Genomic DNA, 21,471 nt, shown 5'->3' on the forward strand with positions numbered 1-21,471 from the left:
GAACAGCTGACTTTCAGGAACCGACGACCGCCTTTCAGCAAGAGGTGACGCGCGGCTCTGACGGCCAAGGTCCGGGCTCCAGGGCCCTGGCCAGCACCAAACCAGGAAATATGTGTGTGCCCAGCCCCCATGCCCGCTCCTCCCTGTGCCCAAGCTCTCAGGGCCCAGGCAGGGGACGTGCCCTGCTGGGCACTGAGCCAGGACCGCCTGGTGGGCCAGCTCGCCTCTGTCCAGCGAGGAGGCAGGGCCGGACACCTGCAGGGATAAGCAAGGAGCAGGTTCCCACCAGGCAGCAGGACTGACCTAGAAATATGCAACTCAGAGCCAGCCCAGTGGGTCAGACACGCCGTTTTCTTTGGGGCCAATTTCATTTTTTTCCCAGATAAGTCCTCTATGATATGGACATGCAGTCTCATCTCTTGTCTTCATCTGCCGGTTATCCGATCTGTTTGCTCCCTTCCCGTCTGTCTGGGTCACCCATTTGTAGTCCTCACGAAAGGGCAGAAACCACTTGACAAGCGCGTCACTGCAGGGTCAGAACCGCCCGACCCCCCATTTGTAGTCCTCACGAAAGGGCAGAAACCACTTGACAAGCGCGTCACTGCAGGGTCAGAACCGCCCGACCCAGCCTCTGGCACTGGGAGTTTATCCTCAGCTCAACATCGCCGAATACACAGGAGGAGCAAAGTTTTTTTAAAAAGCCAGACCGGGACTTCCCTGGTGGTGCAGTGGTTAAGAATCCACCTGCCAGTGCAGGGAAGACAGGTTCGAGCCCTGGTCCGGGAGGATCCCACGTGCCGCGGAGCAACTAAGCCTGTGCGCCACGACTACTGAGCCGGCGCTCGAGAGCCCGTGAGCCACAACTACTGAGCCCGCGTGCTGCAACTACTGAAGCCCACGCGCCTAGAGCCCGTGCTCCGCAACAAGAGAAGCCACCACAACGAGAAGCCCGCGCACCGCAACGAAGAGTAGCCCCCGCTCACCGCAACTAGAGAAAGCCCGCGCACAGCAACAAAGACCCAGCGCAGCCATAGATAAATAAATAAATTTATATATTTTTTTAAAAGCCAGACCCCCAGAGGGACATCTGCAGGCCCGGGCCCAAAGGGGCGGGTCCGGAGGTATCCGATCAATGCCACACCTAACCCATCCCTGGCTGGCTTCGGGTGGCTGCCCCATCGGACGCCTCTAGCAGCGGGCAGCTCCCGTGCTGCTGTTTTCAGTGGTGAGAACGGGCGTCCTCAGCCTGAATCACCCAGACTGGCGTCCAGAAACTTCCTTCCCTCCAGGCCCCTCTGTTCAGCCTTGGCATCCAGAGGGAGGCCCTCAGGCCACAGGAGGCAGACGGCCGCCCTCCTACCACCTCCCTGGCCACCTTCTCCAGGAAGCCCTCCCAGGGGGGGTCACAGCCGGCCACACTGACCCACTGCATGTTGGGGCAGGAAGGGGAGCTCCCGGGAGCAGAGGGGCTCAGGAGCAAAGGGCCCGTTTCCCAGAGGCACCCTCCCCAGGAACCACCACAGTGTGTCTGGCACCTGTGTCGGTGGCTCAGAGATGATGGATCCCCGTCCCGAAGGCTCAAGCCCCCAGGGTGTGGCTGAGGGGACCACCCTCCAAGCACGCCCATCCAGAGAGGAGTCCACAGGCCTCACGTCAAGCGGGGAAGAAGAAACTTCTCGGCAACACAGAACCTGCACACGGGTCAGGGACCCTCGGGCTTAGCCCAGCACCCAGGAGGCCCCAGACCCGACACCCCATAAGCACTTTCCCTCTAAGCTCCATATTCCGTGCCAAGTCACCTTCAGGAAGAGCCTGTGTGTGCACCTTACAATGCTGGAGAATCTCCCTTCCCAGAGCCTGCGCCCAGCGGGTGATCGATACGTGCACACCCCCGCTCAGAAACTACGGAGGAGCGTGTGTTTGTGCTCAAAAAGCGGTAACAACCGAAATGCATTTCGGGCTAAATGAAAATGGACGATGCTTTGCATTTATTTATGTGCTTCTTTAACAAATTTAGGATCCTGCCCCCAGTCCCGAGCCGGGACGCACTTCAATTTCCCATTCTTCATCCTCTGCCACCTTCTCCCGGGAACATTTGTGCTCTTCAATATTTAATAACCGAAGAAAGCCGCTCTGAACCTGGGCTATTTCCTCTTCTCCGAGAATAACAGTCTGCTTCTGGAGAAAAAGTACTACAGGTAATTAAATGGAACTTTAACACTGACCACGTAGGCGTTTTACGGATGGGGGCAACCAGGCCCTGAATGGTGAAATGTCCACGGCTACCTGATCACTCGGGGCTGAGTCAGAACCAGAAGCCTGGGTCCCCACTCCAGAGCAAGGCTCCCCATCACCGCGGCCCCCTGCAGACCAGGGGTGGCCACCCTAGCACAAGATGTAGGTTCAGCGGCGACCAAAACATCTCTATGGGTCCCAAGGGGGGACTACATCCTTTCCTCCACACTGTACTCCCCTGGGTACTGAGACGGAAGCGAGAGTGCAGGGAGGGACAGTCTCTCTGTGCAAACTCCAGCTCTGACCAGGTTTCCCTGCAAGGCATCCCTCCAAGCACTGAGCTCCTATTAGATCCAGGGCATCACGCTAGATCCTCAGGGTATAGAAATAAGTGTGGCCCGTGCACTCAAGGCACAGACCGCCTGATGAGAACCACCTGTAACTATGTAACAGGGAACAGGGAGCAGGCAGGTTACCCACACCCTACAGCCACAGGGCAGATGCAGATGGAACACGGAACAGGGGACAGCTTTGAGAACCATTTTGGAGGGACCTCCAGGATGTGATGTCGGTGTGGAGAAAGTGAAAACACACAGACATTTATCTAACGGGGGTGGTAGGCCAAATATGCATATTTGCTTCTATAAAAATTCAATGGAAGGAGAGACTGTACAATTAAAAGACAACTGGTTATCTACAGGGGAAGAGAAGGAATGAGGGTTACAGGGAGAGAAACCTGATTTCTCTGAAAATACCCTGACTTTGGAACCATGGAAACAATTTTAGATAATTACAAAAATTAATTTAATTTTTTTAAAAATTAACTTTTATTGGAATATACTTGCTTTACAGTATTAATTAAAAAAAAACAACAAACGCTCTACAACATGCATATGGGGACAAAATGACATCACAGACCTCCTGGTCAGAGGCACTGTGGACACAGCATCATACCTGTGACACTCTGAGTCATCCTGAGGAAACAACAGACAAACGCAGACCAGAGCTCGGTCTATCTGAGCACCAATGAGATGATAACCATGGCGATTAAGACTCATTCAACTATGTTTAAATCCATGATCTCATGATGACATCAAAACCCCCCGCCAAAGCCTAACACCCTCACCCTCTGGAGGATGCTCTAAGTAGAGAACCAACTCGTTATTCTGAAAGCTGGAAATATCAAGGAAAAATTCAAGCATGTCTCCTGTCTTTCCTACATGAACTACATCTTGGGGCAACCAAATAGTTAAGTTTTCAGAAATATTGGGTTAATAAATGGAGAAAGAGTGCCAGAAGTCGAACATTACCATTTGCAACCTCTAATGAGATGATGGATGGAAGCCACGATGACCCAGGTCCTGATACAGGACAAAAGAAACGGCCTCAGGAAAGCACGCTCCTCCACCACCACCACAGGGGAGGGAGTCCTCCCAAAGATCCCCCCCAGCCCACCAGCACCAAGGGACGGGGGACACGCTGGCTCATGTGTCGGGACCACGGGGATGCGCTCAGCAAGGTCCAGGGTGGAGACCCCACCCACAGACGGCCTGGTTTCCTCAACAAAGAGCAAAAACAGATGCAGGGAGAACGGGCAGAGTAAAAGACAGGAGAAGTACATCTACCAGTCACAACCTATGGACCTTGTTTGATTCCAGAGTTGCCCGAAAAATGACCAGACAACTGGGGAAATAGGAGCTTAGGTTGGGTATCTGATGATATTCAAGAAACACGTGATTTTTTTACTTGTAATACTGGACTCAGGACTTTTGTTTTTCAAACAGAATGAGGGACTTCCCTGGCAGTCCAGCGGTTAGAACTCTGTGCTTCCACTGCAGGGGGGCGCGGGTTCGATCCCTGGTCGGGGAACTAAGATCCCGCAAGCCGCGCGGCACGGCCAAAAAACAAAAACAAAAACCCATGATGAGCTATCTACTAAAATATTTATGGGTCAAATGACAGGATGCTGGCTGGGATTTGCTTCAAAAGACCTGGGGGAGAGGGGCTGTAGGTGGGGGCTTGGAGGGAACCAGCCTGGCCGCGAGCCGATTCTTGCTGAAACCGACGGCAGGTGCATGAGAGGCGCGTTACACCACGTCCTCTATTTCTGATCCATCTAAAATTTCTCATAACTAAAAAAAAATGCCCATAATTATTACCTTCCCCATCCGGCCCCGAGCTGCCAAGGTGGGACTCTGCACTTTTACAACATGAGCTACCCACTGTTTTCCTCTTCTGGTAAAACACAGAGGGCAGACCACGAGGACCAGTCCAAGGACGCCAGCGATGCCGATCCGGAGCCAGGCGGCCTCTTTTCTTTTCCTTTTTTCAACACAGAGCAGGGTGGCCCCAGACAGGCATCCCTGTGGGTCGCAGCTGTCCTGCCCACCCGGCTGCCTGGTGGACACTTGCTCCCCGCCCGCCCCGCCTGTAACCCCTTCTCCTGGAAGCCTCACACTGCCCCTCCCCAGCCGGGGGCAGGGGGCTCCCTGCTGGATGCTCTCACAGACCCTTCCCCTTTCGTTGAGAGCCCTTGACTCTGCGGGTTCCTCGAACCCCGTGAAACCACCAATATCCTCCGCGTGACCCACCAAAGGCACTTTCACAAGGCTCCACCCACCGCTGCCTCGAGCAGGGCCGTCCAGCTCTGCTGCCCAGCACGGCCTCCACCCAGCGGGGCCCGCTCAGCACTGGCGAGACCACCTGGGCTGCCCCGCCGTTCACGCAGAGCCGCCCCACGGGAGCTCCGCAAAGGCCGAGGAGGCCACAGGCACCAGGGCCTGACAAGGCAGGGCCCTCACCGCCCGCACTGCAGGCAGTCCCAGCAGACCCAGCCCGGCCCCGTCTCCCCAGCCAGGTCAGCCGCAACCTCAGACTCGCGGGGAGACTGAGTCACTCCATAGTGCCGTCCTCAGAACCTCGGTGCTCGGACCCTGCGGGCGAGCGCTGGCCGGCGGGGTGCAGACGGGCACACGCCCAGAGCTCGTGCGCGTACACACGTGCGTGCACACACACGCTCGCCCAGGGAGGTCCGGACCAGCAAGAGGGGCCTGGGGGGAGACGGGGCTGCAGCACATGGTGGCTGCAAGGTGCACAGAAATGTAGTGAGAGCCACGCCGCCCACTTCTGGGAGGAGAAGGCAGGCCCCCAAGGCTTCCCCCCGCGGCGCTGACACCCCGCCTCCGTGTGCAGGCAACGGGCCCCGCATGCTGCATGGGCGGCACAGCCGGGGTGCCCACGGCTGGAGCTCAGATGACACTCGTCACATAAACGAGGGAGACACTAGACGAAAGAGGGAGAGGACTCAGGTGGGGACAGAGGGCGGTGCCTGTGGGCAAGCAAGGGTGCCAGCTGCCTGGTCCCAGGTATCAGAGGAGGCCCCAGCTGGGCACAACGCCCAAGGGAGGTGCCTTGCCCTGGGCCTCTCCTCGTGGCCCAGACGTGACTGGCTCTGGGCACACAGGGGCGAAGCTGCTTCTTCCTCCCTGTATTGTTCCCCTAATAGCATCGCCCACACCCTGCTGTCAGCTGTGAAAACACTGTGTCACATGCGTGGGCTTCAGGGCCAGTCTGCCTGGTTTAAACCCCTACTAGTCAGGAGACTTAACCTACCAGTAGGATCACTTCTCCTAGCCCTGGTGCCTCCGTTTCCTCGTCTGCAAGGCAGGACAGAGGGGTGGTGAGAGGAGTAAAGGCAAGTCACCAAATGAGATCATCTCCGGAAGGAGCCCAGCAGGCCCCTCCAGAACCACCTCTACCATCATCACTACCCAGAGGCCAACACCCCCAGCAGGAGGGCCGACAGTTTAGCAACACAAACGCCAAATGCCCAGGTACCCAGGCCCGTGGCCATCAGACAATGAAACCCCACTGTGCCCCTCCCACACTCCCTCCTTGATGTGCAAACTACACGGAACAGAAAATCTCAGATTCCTCCAAAAGCTCTATTACATGCTGAGTTAAGCATGGCCATGCACCAGATTCACTAAAATAAAGAGTTTCCAGGAGCGTCGTATTCCTTCCCCAGTGACGCTCTCGTGGATCTCAGAGTAAAGGCGTCGTAGCCATCCAGACAGGAGCGCTGAGCTTTGCGGAGCAGCAAAGGGAGATGCAGACTCAGGACGCAAAAGGCCATGTGGGGACGTCCACACCCGTCCCCACTGCTAGCCTGGTGACACCTGTTGTGACCCAGCTGCGCTCCGGCAGAACAGCGTCCCCTCTGCCCCTCCGCCCCCCACTGGTACTCACGTAAGAAGTGTTTTTCCAGTAAGGCGATTTCCAGGTGACCTTTGATCTCATTTAAGCGATCAAACTCTGTCCGGTTAAAGTCCTGGACTCCTGCAGCCATGATGAGGGTCCCTGGCCCAGCCTAGAAGGAAAACACCAAGAGCTCAGAGGAGCCTCCCGGAAGCATCCTGGGTCCACATCGACCAGTTCTCTAATGGGTACCCCCCAAGGACCCCGTGGTCTAGAAGGGCTGGTAAACTGGGCCACCGGCCTAGGAAGACACTGGCTCTGCCTTAGAACTCGCGTCAGTTCACCTCGGCTTCACCTGTCGGTGGAAGGGACATTTCAGACAACAGGGACATCCTCAGAGCCCCGGTGAGGCCGACTGCCAGCAACAGTAAAGGCAAAACCGGAAGCGTGACGCTAAGCCACTTGACGGTCACAACACAGCTCTCAGGCTGCAGAGGGAAGGAAACCATCAAAACCTGCCCTGGCCCGCGTGGCGACCTCCCAGGAGGAGGGTGGCCTGGCCACAGGGCCTGTCGCCCTGCTGCCCTGGGAGGGGCAGCAACAGGACTCCGGGGAGGTGGGGCAGGGCGCATCCACCTGCCAGGCTCTGAGGTGAGCGAACTCCAAACAGGGGCCTGTCCTTTCCCACAGAGGCTAATTAAAGCCACCACCCGCCATCCCACCGAGCCCAGGGTAGGCTCCGGTTTCAGGCCACCGCTGCCCACTGGAAAGGGATGCGCACGTCGGTACAGCCAGGCCTGCCCGGGGCGCAGCGGGGCTGCCGGCTCACGCCCACCCCACCGCTGACCTGGTGAGGGCAGCACCTGAGCGCCCTGCCGTGCGACGGGGGGATCTGACTCCCCAGTTTTGGTCTCCACGACCACACCCCCAAGGCAGGGTGAGGAAGGGGACACCCGGCATGGACAGGGTCCGTGACAGCCCCGGTGACCGCTCCAGGCACAGGTCATCTGCTCGGAGGCTACACCCCGGGAAGCAGCAGCTCACACTGGGGAATAACGGGGGCCGGTAAGACCCTCTTGCCCACGGCTGCCTCGTCCTGGCACGTGACCTCCTGCACTTGCAGCTGCTCTGGTTACCGGGGCGTGAGGTCCCAGAGGGCAGGGACCAGGCCATGTTTACCTGCCCGCCCCGTGGGCCTGGCAGGGGCAGGTACGGGGAGACTGGGCGGTAGGCAAAAAGCAGGGTACGGCCCCTGCTCTGCGTGGGGAAGATGGCCCAGGCTCGCCCATTGGTCCCCGCAGATGAATTTGTCCCTCCCCGGCCCATCCCCAACCTTGGCGCCCAAGATGGTGGCCCCAGAGCAGAGGGCAGAGGCTGGTCCGGAAAGGCGGCTCTACACTGATTCGGAAGCAGAACGCTGGACTCCATTATATCAGCAAGTTCCTACCAAAGCAGGCAGGGCGTCCCGCGGTTTGCAGCCCCGTCTGAACACATCCTCGGAAGGCTGTGACGCGTGTTAGTCTCTAAGCTGCTGGAATTAAGCTCTCCTGGAACTTGCCATAGAGCTTGAAGAGCTCCTACAGGGGCCCCCGGGTCCAAGACAGCCTGGAACCCTCGTGGCTTTGGCCGGACTCAGTGTCGAAGCTGCAGTAGCTCAGCTGGGCACCCACAGGACGGCAGGGATGGTGAGGACCAGCTCTGGGGAGCCAGACGGCTGGAGGGGGCACCCCGATGTGGATGGCAGGCGCCGGGGGGGTGCCCTGAAATCCTGGGGTCCAAACCCCTCCGCGAGCCCCATGGGTCCCTCCAGCTGACCCCTTTTCAGACTTGCCGAGAGCAACGCTAAACTTGGGGTCGGGAGCCTGGACTCGGGACCCCCAAGGCTGCAGCGCTGCCGCCACAAAACCGGGCAGGTGGCCTGGCTGCTTCTTCCCCCAGCTTCCCTAGAACCGCATCTCTCCGCGGAGGGACCGGCTTCTACCCCCGGCTCCTGGAGGCGATGCCCGCTGCACCTCCACGTGCGTGGGGTCTCTGCCTCTGCCCCAGCTCTAGGGCTCTGGTCCTCGCTTCCTTGCCCCTCTCCTTACTGGCCTGTCACCAACCACTCGGGGGACCCTGGCCTCAGACCCCTCATCTTTCTCTTCAACGGCCCTCCCCCGACCACAGCCACACCCTGCCCTGGACGTCACCCCACCTCCACCGCTGCGGCCCCCTCAAGCCCGTCTGCCCGTCCAGGACCCCCTCCCTCCCCCCGTTCCCCTCCCCCACCACAGGACCCGGATTCTACCCTCAACCACTGGGTCCGCTCGCCTCCTTTGCCCCAGGACACAGACGGGTTGCCCACAAAAAGGACATAAGGATGAAGCCTGACGCTACAGCACGATGGTCCCTGAGGACACGGTGCTGAGACAGGCCAGTCGCAAGGACAAACACCACGGGGCTCACTGAGGCCGGAGCTGGAGAGTCGGGTCACAGACGGAAAGCAGACGGGGCGGGGGCAACCTGGAGGGGCAGCTGCGGAGCTACTGTTCAGTGTGGACTGAGTTTCCGTTTGGGAAGATGAAGAAGGTCTGGAGACGGATGGGGGGGGGCCGCACGACAACGCAAACGTGCCTGATGCTACCGAGCTGGACACTTAAAACGGCTACGGCGTCAATTCCGTGCTAGGCGCACGTTACCACAACTAAAAAAAATAAAAACAACGAAGCCTAAACACAGGCAAAGGTAAGCAACCTCCCTCGTGGGAAAAGCCACTCTTCACCCCTCGGGTTGGCAGAACAGAAACGCCTGGGGACACCCCGCGCAGGTGGGCAAGGGCGTGGCACGCGGGCCCCTCGGGCGGCGGCGGCGGACACTGCACGCTCGTGGGAGGGTGCTGGTGACAGACGCATGACCCTGCCCGCACACCCGGGGTGACGCAGGCCACGTGGGCACGAGGCTCATGGGAGTGACCGAGTGCCCCTCAGGGGCAGAGGTTAAGTGAAGGACGGCACATCCAGGGTGGGATGCTGGCTCGGTCCCGCCACCACGGAGAGAGAGCCCCGGGGGGTGGGGGGGGGGTGAGCGAGCGTGACAGCCATTTGTACGCACGGCCCCCATGCTCGCCCCTCCCTCAGGTGCTCCCCTCGGCCCTCGCCGGCCCGCTGGACCCACCCCGACGTGGAGGCACCCCCTTCTTAGGACAGCGCCCGTGAGCCCCACGATGTCCCGACAGACAGATGCTGATGGGCTACATTAGGAGACACATCAAGCGAGGCCCTGGCCCGCACGGAGCCCAATGGCGGGAGGACCGCCACCACCTCTGCAGGGAACACAGCAAGCACGCAAGCAGGGCGCTCCCCTCCAGGCTCTGCAGCTCCAGCCCTGCCTGACTGGATGGCTGGCTCTTAGGAGGCAGTGCCAATCAATTATTCTTTCGTGCCAGGAGCAAACGCGCCATCCCTGTTCTATTATAAAGCATTAATAATACAAGGAGGTGGGAAGGCGAGGGCTCATGGCCACAGCTGGAAGGAAGACCTAGCTCAGGTGCATGGGGAGGAGCCCAGACCCCAGGCCGACAGACCTGGCATCCACTCGAGCAGGGCACCACAGCTCGTGTGGTGGGGGGCTGGATGGCTCTGGGCTTCTTCACTGACAACAGGGAGGATTTGGGCAGCTGTGCCCACAACGGAGAGCCCGGCGGCCGTACCTGGCCAGGAGGGGACCACAGGAAGTCCACCCTCCCCCCCCGCTGCATGCCCACCGACAAAACACAAGCTTCCAGAAGACAGGGCCTGCTCACACCTGGTTCCCACCAGAGCCGCGGACCCCACTGAGGAAAGCTGCTCTCCAAATAAACGGTGTCCACTGACGGGCCCACAGGGGCCACTGTCCCCACGTGGGCTGAGGAGGCCCAGCCTGGGCTCAGCCAGCTGCCAGGGGTCGATGACACGCACTCTGGGACGGCCAGGCAGACCAGCCAGGCACCCAGAGGCAGCTGCCCTCGGGCCAGGGGCCAGCAGCTTCCAGACAGCGCCCTGCGACCCCTTGAGTCAAACTCCCGGGGATCAGGCTGTGTGAGAAGTTTGCCGGTCACCCAGAAAACCAATGATGAAGGAAAAGAAAATCGGCCAATGTACAAATTATCCTCAGTCCAGGGTGAGGCTGGGGGAGGTTTGGGGCGAGATGGGGAACAGCCCCGTCTGTGTCTGACCAGCCTGGGCAGGACACGGTCTACCCATCGCACGCTCAGCTTGGCCACCTGAGGATGGGGACAGCCCCCACCCACCAGCAAGGGGCCTGGCATCCGCGGCCACGCAGAGCGGAGGACACTCGGTACTCACAGGGTCCCTCAGCTCGTCACTGTCCCGGGGCGAGGTCCGAGGTATCTTCAGGGGTGTTTCGTCTCCGCATTCGGTGTCCGAGGCGTTTGGAGACTCTGCTAGATCAAGGAAGTCATCTCTCTTGTGACCTCTGAACCTGATCTTGTCCAGCCTCCTTAGCATGTTCAGCACTGAGCCCCTCTGCTTTACCTTAACATGACGCTCGGAGCCCCTGCAAGACAGCAAGGGGGAGGCACGGTCACGTGGTCAGCCGCCTGCCGGCCGCCGCCCTCCCACACCCGGCTCCAGGCCCCAGCCCTGGGCTGCCACCAGGCCCTGCCCTCAGGGAGCAGCCAGTCCCACTATTCAGGGACCCCGGGCCCACAGGCTCCCGTCTCATGCCCAGCAGGCCGGGGCCCTCTGTCACCCCCATCCGGCTGGGCTGGCCGCTGAGCTCAGACCCCTGCCGCCCACCCAGGCCAGCTCCCCCGAGTGCCCCACAGGGCAGAAGGAAGCCACGTCTCTCAGTGCGACCTCCCAGCACAAAGGCGGAGCCAGCCTGGAGCAGCAGGGGTGCCGAAGACCCTGGGAAGAGGGGGCTGGGGAGGGGAGGGGGAGACACCGCAGCGAAAAGTGGGGAGGGCCGGCGCGCCTCCTCCCAGGCTCTAACAACCATCAAGACCCACGACCAAGGGCACGCCCAGGACAGCCCCTAGAACGCTGGGCCTCAGGGTGTCTCAGACTCCCTCCGGCCCTGTCCCCTCGCTCCACCTGGCCCCGCTCCCAGGGACACGGCCCAGGCTGCCTCATCGACCTGAAACACCGTCCTGCTCGCCTGGGCGCCCTAGCTCTGCTCTCAGGACCAGCTCAGCCTCACTCGCTCCGAGAGATCTTCCCACACACGGCCAGTCTGGAGCCCAGCGCCCGCCCACCTGCCTCCTGAGCAGCCCCCAAGCTGCCGGCGCTGGATCCCTCCAGCCTGGAGGGAGGCAGCAAAGGCCTGGTGTGGTGTCTCTGTGCGCTGGCACGGAGGACACATGTAAGTTCAAATACACGTGCACACACCAGAGGTAGATGCCTACAGGGGTGCCCACTCCCCACATCTCTGACCCAACCAGGAAAGCCCAGCGGGTGGGGCATAGTGGCCCTTCTGCACGTCCAGCCCACCTCACTCCCAAGCCCACGGCAGGGGCCGTGCGGCCCAACCCCGGTCCCGGTCACACAGTCCCTCGGCCCCCAACGTCTGCAAGAGGCCCTGGGTCGCTGCGGGGCAGGGACTCTGGACACACCTGGGCTCACAGCCTGTCCCGCCACTTCCCACCTTACTGGGCCTCAGCTTCCACCTCTGAAATGGGGTTAACCCCGATCGGGCCAAAGTATGCCGAGAATTTGAGATGACGCACAAGCACAGACTACTCAGCCTGGACCCAATAAACAGCACGGCGAGTTCCTGCAGGGCGAGCAGGAAGTGGGGTGAGCCGGGTGGAATCCATCAACGCAGCCTGAACCGCCCCAGTTGGGACACTTGGGACAGTTTACGGGGAACCACGAAGGCAGGGGAAAGCACTTCCTGTTTTGGACGGTGCAGGCTCGGAGCCGTTAAATCATGTTAAATCACAGCCCAGGGTGCCTGCCTGCAGCCCTGCGTACCTGCCCCACCTGCCAAGGGGCCTCCACTCCCCCGCATCACTGCTCAAGGCAGGAAAGCTTGTGAACAGTGGCGGCCCGTGAGCCCCACGTCAGAATGAGCCAGGGCTCCGCTCTACAAGGACAACTGAGGCTGCAGCACATCGGGGGAGGGTGTGCAAGTGTTCCCGGGACAGATGCTTCTCGGGGCTCACGTGGAACACTAAGGTGGCCTGAGCCTAACCCTAACCCTGGTGTAAAAACCACAGGAAACCCACCATCCCCTGGAGTCCAGGGTAGCCCAGGAGTGGGCAAGGCCATGGGGCTGGAGAAGCCGGTATCCCTGCTCACGTGGCGGGAAAGGGGCACATGGCTGGCCATCTGGAAAGATATCCACGTGAGAAGAGAGAACTTAAGTCCCTAGAGAGAGGCTGACAGTCTACATTAAGAGACTGAAAAGATAAAAAGACTCAGTCAACCAGACAAAAGTAAATAGACATTTGTTTTAAAGCTACAATGAGGGGCTTCCCTGGTGGCGCAGTGGTTAAGAATCCACCTGCCAGTGCAGGGGACACGGGTTCGAGCCCTGGTCCAGGACGATCCCACATGCTGCGGAGCAACTAAGCCCGTGTGCCACAACTACTGAGCCTGTGCTCTAGAGCCCGCGAGCCACAACTACTGAAGCCCGCGCACCTAGAGCCCGTGCTCCCAACAAGAGAATCCACCGCAATGAGAAGCCCGCGCACCGCAACGAAGAGTAGCCCCCGCTCACCGCAACTAGAGAGAGCCCGCGCGCAGCAACGAAGACCCAATGCAGCCAAAGATAAAATAAATAAAATAAAATAAATAAATTTATAAAAAAACACCTGCAATGAAACAGGGGATACATGTAGCAAGCCAGATACATGAGAACTAATATTTTTGTTGTGAGACAACCTGAACAAATTGGTAAAGATTAGAGGACCTTGGAACACAGACCCACAAACTCCCTGAGCAAGAGGAAAGTTACCCAGTCCTTGTGCAAAAGCCTCCAACTTCACCAAAAAGGAAACAAAAGCCAGCGATGTGGCAGAGGCAGCAGGAAGCGTGAACGTCAATGCCCTCTGAACCAGTGATTCCCGGTCTCCAGATCCGTCCCGGGGCAAATCCAGCACGTGGAGGGCATCTCGGCAGCACCACGGCCAGGCCGGGCGCTCTGAGCACCACGCGGGACACACAGACGTCCCTGGGAGTCTCAGAGGCTGTGACAAAACGTTGCTGCACCGAGGTCACCGTTACAGGCAACTGGCATCTACACAGACCGCAGGTGACACAGGACCCTGCTTGAGGCTTGCGGGTGGCTGTGAAACTTCTCTCCACGTGTCCTTTCCCATTGCTTTTCTAACTTGAAAACTAAAAGCAAACCGGGCAGGGGAAGTGCAGCCATGTAAAACCTCCTTCCTTCCGTTTTCAGAAGGACCTGGGGGACCCCTCCTCCCCCAGCGTCAGATGGAAGCGGGGCGGAGGGGATGGGCCTGCTTCCCTCCTTGCCGGGTCCCGTCAGGCGGTTCTCCTGTCTGGGACTCCCCACCCCGCAGGCTGGAGCTGCCTTCCTTCCTGATTCAGCCCGGCAAGCAAATGATGTGGCCGCCCGGGTAAAGGGGACGAAGCGCCAAGTGTCCGCCCTGCCACCATCAGGATGCCGCTCACAACCCACGCTGCCCCGGCACCGAGCCCACGCGCCCCCCTGCCCAGCGGGGCCCCTGCTGGCAGCTGCCAGCTCATGCCAACCCCGCTCCTCCTGACAGCCGCTCACATCAGCCCTTGGCGAGGGAAGGGGGGTCCCCGAGAGCCCGCTCCGTCCCCACTGCCCTGCCCCCAGGCCCCTGGGGCTCCTGGAGAGGCGAGCAGTTCATGCCACTGCCCAATGAGGACCGGGTGCCAGGACACCTGACCACCCCTCCCAGGCGGGTCCGGGCTGCGAGGGAAGCCCTCCCCGTCACACACCCCACCCCCCCGGGCTGAGGGGCGGCCCACCCTACCCCGGGACGACCTCATCTCAACTACACTATCCAACCCAGTTACCCCCAACTTCCAGATGAAGAGATGGAAGACTGACACGGATGTTGTCCATGGACAGTGAGAGGGGGGCCGGGGGCCAGACACCAAGCGTGACCCAGAGCAAAGCTCTCCCCACAAAGCCAGTGTCAGTGGACGCCGTCTCCACAAAGCTCACCTGCACCTTCCGTCCAGCGGCTGCCATGTGTCCCACTCCCGCCCCAGCCCCCATCCAGCCTTCCCTGGATCCAACCAGCCCCCAAATCCCTGCACACCCACCGCGCACTCCCCACAGACCCGGCCCCTCCACGTGCACCCACAGGCCCCCGGGCAGCTCCCTTCACGCCCACCCCTCAAGGTGCGGCAGCCCCTCAGAGCAGGACCTGCTGCCACCCCAGCTCCCCGTACCTCCACGTGGAAGTAGACGCGCTGGGAGACGCTCCCTGTGGCTACTCCAGACCCCTGCTCAGAGTCGCAACATCTGCAAGGAGCCCTGCAGCCGTGGAGGCAAGCAGACAGAGGGACAGGGCGAGGGGAGCCTCAAGGCAGCGACCCTGCGCTGTGGGCCCTCGGGACACAGGACTGAGGCCAGCTCTGGCCCCGGGACACAGAGCACGCTGCTCTGGAAACCCGCTGAATGCCTCCTGGACACACAAAGGCCGCAGTGTCTAGGGAACATTGGACTTGGAAACCACAAAGGACTTTACTTTCCCTCCCAGACCAAGACTTAGAAAAAAATGGTTCCTGGTCCAGCACTTGCCACGTCCCAGGTCCCAGCCATTCTCCTCGCTGCATGGGGCTCGCGACCCCCGGCCAAGCTCCCGTCTGCATTCAGACAACCAGCTCAGCCTGGCTTCATCTCCTGTTATCTGGTGGCTCTTCTGCTGATCCCAGGATAAACAACATCCTTTTTCCAAAAGGAAGCAACCCTTGTCCCAAACCATATTCCTGGGGAGTCACAGATGTTGAGCGAGGACGGGACTCTCCCTCCACCCCACCCAAGGCCAGTCCCAGCCGGCCACCCGGCCCTCTGCCAGGTCTCTGTTCTCCAAGAAGACAGCCCCAGAGGCCCACAGCCCTGCAGGACCCCGACATGCACACAGCTCCAGGGCAGCCCGTGGGGCCCTGTGCCGGGCCACCACCGCCCGGGGAGCAGTCTGGGACGCTCGAGACCCAGAAGACACGGGTGACCACTCCCCCCAATCATGCCAGGCTCAAGATGTTGGCTCACGCCCGGGGACCCACGGGTTCCCCCGAACTCGAGGCCGGTCAGGGAGCCACTGCCCCAACCCCGGATCCAGCCTCAGTTAGCGGGACCCCAAACGTTCAGACGCTCTGCTGACTGCACACCCACCAGCCTCCCCGTGAGCTGGACTCCGGGTGACCCACTGTCTGTGGGACATCTCGTCGGTAGCTTGACTCTGCCACACTCAGCTCGGAGTTGGAGCCTCCGTGGGCCCTCCTCCTGGGTGGCGCCCGTACCAGCAGCTGCTCGACTCAAAACCCTGGAAGGAGCCCTTGATCACGTGACCGCTGCACAGCCGCCTACGCGAGCAGGGCCCCCGCCCCACCCTCCAGCCCAGCCGGGTCTGGTCCAGGCAGCCACACACCTCATGGAGCCCCTTCTCCAGGTGGCGGGAAACCAGAGTCCGGAGCATCCCGCCGAGACCCCTCCCGGGGCTTCCCCCACTGGGCTCCGGCCCTGCTGACCCTCGGGGTCCTCCGGCCATCACATTGTGTTCCTACTACGCGCCCAGCACTTCAGGTTCGGGGATGTCCCCATGCCAGTCCCTCCTCTTCCAAGTGCCCCCCTTGAATTCGGTCAGCCCATCTGGTTTGGAGTCCTGCAACTTCTGGCGAGCTCCCTGGTTTAGGATCTGTGCCCCCAGCCCCACCGGTTAGCGTACATGCCCGAGGGCAGGTGCTGAAGGCGCCCGGTCGGTCTCAGCAGGGCTGGCACACTCTGGCCATTCAGTGACAGAGGGGACGTTGCACAAAGGCGGGGCCCCCACGACTGGGCCCTGAGGGCCGGGAGAGCCAGGCCCCCGCCCTGCGCCCTGAGCCGCCCAGCCACAGAGACCTCAAAGCAAAGGGCTGTCCCTGGACTTTGCCCTCGACCCCTCTTGGCGAAGCAGGAAGTCCCTAAATCCGTGAACACTTCCAGAGCTTAACTCCAAGGCTTCGACAGCCCGGGGCGTTTCTCCAGGAAGAGGCCTGCGTTCTTCAGGGGCTTTCCGTCCTACACAGGTCAGGCCAAGACGGGCCCTGTGCCAGGAGCGGAGTTTCCTACACTGTAACAGGAGAGCTGCCCAGGGTCCTGCTGGCTCCGTGACCCCGCCACGGGCCAGGGTGGCCGGGGGTGGGGGTGGGGGAGCCAGTCAGGAAGAGCAGGGGAGCTGGGAGGGCCCCGCTGAAGCTACCACACCCTCCTCTGTGAGCTGGGACCATGCATGCCCCAGCGACACCCCTGGGCGTAGACGTACAAACATTTATTATAATCTCAGTGATAAGGATGCGTTGCACGGGTACAAGTAGTAATAAAACGTGCAACACTCTTTACTGTAAACTCCACACAGCCAAGTGGCGCCCACAGGACGCTCGCACTAAGTCGTGCTGAAAGCCTCCCTCCGGTCAGCCAGGGCTGCAGCTGACCAACAAGTGCGGTTCCGGCCTGAAGGTCGGCTGACGGCCTTGTTTACGTGAACAGGACACGACAGGTGGGGAAAGAAGGCAGAACCTTATTCGTTTGTCTAGGACGGGAGAGACGTCCTTGCTGAAGCGGACGACGGTATTCTAACAAGAGGAGGTTTCCTCAGCCTCCCTGTGCCTTCCAGCGAATGCGACGGAAGTCACACGCGTAACCTTCACCTGCACGTCAGCATTTTCTCCATCACTCTCTTTACTCTAGACAAGCGACAAAATGAGAAGTGAGGCCCTAATCTGCGGTATCTGCCCGTTTCCGTGGTGGAACCGCTCCCATCGTGGCCACGTTCAAGCCACCAAAGTGACGTCCGGCAGTGAAAGAGCACACGGGTGGTAAGAGCTGCCCAGGGCCACCGGCCACAGGATTTCCACCAGGCCCAAGAGATGCTAGCCACCTCAGGATCATAACCCGGTGATAAAACGTAGTGAAACAGTTCAGAAACGGGCACCTTCGAGCATTTAATATTGACACCTTTGCTCTCAATATAACTTATCTAACTTTATACACTCATTTTATTAGCGGCCAGCTCACAAAATTCCTGAAAACTTCACAGTCAGCTCTTGCAGGCCCTCGTGAGCAGCTCTAACGCACCACCGCCCCGGTCCCTCCGTCCCAGGCTGTCTCGGCCACACAGGGAGCAGAGCAGGAAACACCAGTGTCCCCGCCTGACCTCCTCCTTCCCTGGCACAGCTCGGGGGCACAGGTCAAAGTGAAAGTCCCCCTGGGAAGCAGGACCCAGACACCACGCTCAGGCAGGCCAGGGGGGCAGGGTAGGGGGAGGTCACAAAAGAACGTGCTGGACCTGAGCCTCTAGGTGGGGCCCCACGAGCCCAGGGCCAGCGGCAGGGAGGTCAGGTGGGCACACTGTCCTCGTGCCCTGCTCATTGCCATCCCGGCCCGGCCCCCTTGGGTCCCCATACGAGACGCCAGGTCTCCCTGGCCTCGGGGACACTGTCCAGGCCATTCCCTGCCACCGGCTAACACCCCATTCTTCTCCCTCTGGTCCAGCATCCCCTTCCCGTCCAGCCAGGCTGCTCCCACCCTCAGTGACGTCACCCCTGCTCAGGCCCCACGTCGCCATCACCTTAGCTGGGGGGCCGGAGGGCAGGGCACCGTCACCTGTCGGGTCGGTTCCAACTGTCCTACGTACTGTCGTGTTCAGAGACACCCCTGGGAGCAAGCGGGCTCCGCTGGGCTCCGGACGTGAGCTAAGTCACCTGACGGTCTCGAGACCCCGGCTGCCTCTGCGGCTGACCCTGCAGGTGTCACATGACCTCCACGCCCTGGTTTCCTTGGTCACACAGAGAGGTTAACGGCAGTCCCGGCTCAGAGGGCAGCCAAAGGATGACGGGAAGCGTGCGGGGAAGGACTCAGGGACCGCCCGGTGAGCAGCAGTAACCATGGGAAAAGCTCAGACGCCACTTTCCAAAAGCACTGAACAAATGGCACCACCTGCATTACTTTCCATCTCCACGGAACCACCGGCACTTTACTTTCGGGGGGGCTGTGGAAGGGAGGGTAAGAGGCTCTGGGACATCCCAAGACCGCCCCCCGCCCCCGGTCATCACCAGCTTCCGAGGACTGCAGACAGTGGGCGACACAGAGAGTTCAGACTAGAGGCCCCGGGAAGCCAGAGGCCGCTTCAGAGAGGACGCGGCGTCCTCCGCCAGCCCGAGGCTCAGCTGTGCTCCCAGCTCTGCGTGATCTACGCCCTCTGACCCCAGCCCTGGACCAGCCCCAGAGGGTCGGGAGTGAGGTGTGGAGAGGCTGGTCATGCCCAGCCCTCCCTAAGCCTCAGCCCCCTGGCTTTAAGGCGGCAGGAAGCAAGAGTGGCACCTGACACAGATGTGGGCTGTGCCGACCTGAGGACCCACCCTTGGGCACTTGGGCGTCAGTCCAGGCTCACAAGAGCATGGACCCTGGACAAAAGCCCCAGGCGAGGGCCTGCGGCCCGTGCTGTGGCGGGAGCGGGAGCCCTCCACAGGGCAAGGACCATCCTCAGCACTGAGCCTGCAGGGCCCCAAATCTCAGGCAAGAACGACAAGCCCCTCTCCCCACCCCAGGTGTCATGCGCCCTGACCACAACACTGCGAGGGAGGAGCTGTTGTTAAACCAACTGACAGATGGAGAAACTGAGGCTCGGGGTGAGAGCCTCATCAGGAACATCAGCCAACCTCGCTGCGCTCAAGCCTGCGCTTGCCCCAGGCACCCACCCTCCCCAGCACATGCCTCTGTTAATGCATCCATCACACTGTATGAGAGCCCACAGGCCCCCCTGCCTAGAGACCAAGTGGGGAGCCCGGCAGACTGGCCGCACGGCCTTTTATCTAAACAAAACAAAGCTAGCAGGAAAACCCAGGGCTTAGGTATGTATAAACCTGTGCTGTATAAACAAGCAACATAAACTAAACAGTAGGAAACGCACACAAGAACTCATTGCTGGTGGAAGCATTCTTGTTTTCAAGCCTCTCCATCACTCTTAGCATCCAGGACTGGGGAAGATCTAGCCAATGAGACAGCTGGGAGGAAACACCTTCCGGACTCCCAGTATTCGTCATGACTTCCTGCCAGCGCCCTGGCCCAGCTCCTGAAAGCAGAGAGAGGCTCTGGCCCACAGCTGTCTGCAAACGGGCTCTTCTCCAAATGCACTGCAGCCCCAGACCGAACGCACAGGCTCGGCGAACCCACTCTGCAAAGGGCCCTGGTGGTAAATGTCTTAGGTGTGGCGGCCACACGGCCTGTCTCAAGTTCTCACTCTGCTGCAGCATGAAACAGGTGTGGCTCTGGGCCATTAAGAATAGTTACGAACGCAGGGAGCAGTGGGCGGGCCACTTTTGACATGGGCCACGGCTGCCTGTCCCCTTGTCTCAAGGCGATAAATGCCCAGCAGAACAAGGACTCTCAACTGGGTCCCAGGACTTACTGGCCCCCTAACAGGGAACTGGGGCCCTCACCCAGCACTGGGGTCCCACTTCCAGTGACCTTGCCACTCTCACACTCGGGTGTGGGCCTCGTCATCATCAGATCTTCTTTAGGAAGGAAGAGCTAGGGAACCCGACACGTTGAGAGCCACCCTCTTCTGTCCCACCTGGGCCACGTGCCGGGGCTTCCCCCGCCCCGTCCTGTATCTCACCCGAGGCAGAGGGGCCAGCCTCCAGCTCTGACTAGCCCACCACCGGAGGCCACCATCCACACTCAGGTCTCGGGCAGGGCCCCTTGCTCTGCGGTGTGACCAGCAGCACAGTGAAAAAGGCCTCAGGAAACGAGGAGCTGGCCCTCCCCAGCCCTCCCGCCCGGAGCCCTCGGACCCACACTTCAGTACCAAGCGCTGCCCCTCCCCCCTTCCCCAGACCACTCTGCTCAAGGGCAGGGATCCCAGCCAGTCCCCACCCCGGCGTCCGGGCCCAGCACGCGGCATGGCAGAGGACCCCAGTGGGTGAGGGAGGCACATCTTAAAGAACATCCTGGTCCCTCTGCGTGAACCCAGCGCCAAGGTAAACCCACGGGGCCTTAAACAGCGCCCGGGGAAAAAGGGCCTCGGGGGCACCTCCAAACCACTGGCCTGCGGCAACTTCTTCCTTTTCGGAAACTTGGCCCAGCTGAGGACGAGGGGGCTGGACTCGCCCCGGGACATTTACGGGCCCACAGGGGTGGGGGTGGGGGGGGGCGGCTGTCAAGCACATCCGCCACAACAGGCTTTCTGTGTTTAAAACACCACCCAGCGCAGAGAAGGTGGAGCCCACATTTCCTGCTGAGCTGGCCAAGAAAGGAACACAGCCCCAGCAGGGCCTGACAGCTGAGGTGCCTGGCTGGCACACCTTATGTCTCTGCTACAAAACTCACATCCAGTGACAAAGAAGAAACATTTAAAACTAAATAAATAGACAGGTAGATAGACAAACCCTCCGAGTCCTTTCCGCACGTGCTGCCCAGGTAACCGCCCACCGCGGTCAGCAGTTCAGTCTCACACAGATCTCCCGGCTGGGCTGACGCAAGGTGGCAGGTGGGCTGTGCTGGCACGAGACAAGCTGGGTCTAAGCGCTCCAGAGGCACGTCACGTAGGGGGCGGGGGTCTGCCCCGGCGCGGCTCCCCATCCGGCGGGAATTAGGAACAGAGAGTGGTAAGCGGACAGTGAAAGTCTCATGGGCTGGAGCAGAGGCATCCAGGAGTAACAGTAAGGACAGATCTGCTTGAGCATTTAATGAGCACCTACTATGCACCAGCTGCAGTCGGTACCAGGATGCAGAGGAGGCTGCTCGCGGGAGGTGATGGCTAGTCCTCGGGCTGACAGCACCAAGGAGGCCACCGTGGGCTGCAGAGGAAGGCACCCTGGACAGAGCGCCTATGCCATAACAAGCCAGAAGGAAACG

At 60.5% G+C, this 21,471-nt stretch overlaps 1 protein-coding gene across 1 annotated transcript in view; it reads right to left on the minus strand.

The window, feature by feature from the left end:
- The window catches only part of GRAMD4 (GRAM domain containing 4), a 75,946-nt gene that overhangs the window by 30,267 nt on the left and 24,208 nt on the right, over window positions 1-21,471 (minus strand). Inside the window, exons 2-3 of the mRNA XM_065887581.1 lie at window positions 10,755-10,965; window positions 6,484-6,604 (exon numbers count right to left, since the gene is read on the minus strand). Coding sequence (XP_065743653.1) covers window positions 6,484-6,604; window positions 10,755-10,965 — 332 coding nt within the window. The remainder of the gene's footprint in view (window positions 1-6,483; window positions 6,605-10,754; window positions 10,966-21,471) is intronic.

The sequence above is a fragment of the Phocoena phocoena genome, chromosome 11, assembly GCF_963924675.1.
Source record: "Phocoena phocoena chromosome 11, mPhoPho1.1, whole genome shotgun sequence".
Taxonomy (NCBI): domain Eukaryota; kingdom Metazoa; phylum Chordata; class Mammalia; order Artiodactyla; family Phocoenidae; genus Phocoena; species Phocoena phocoena.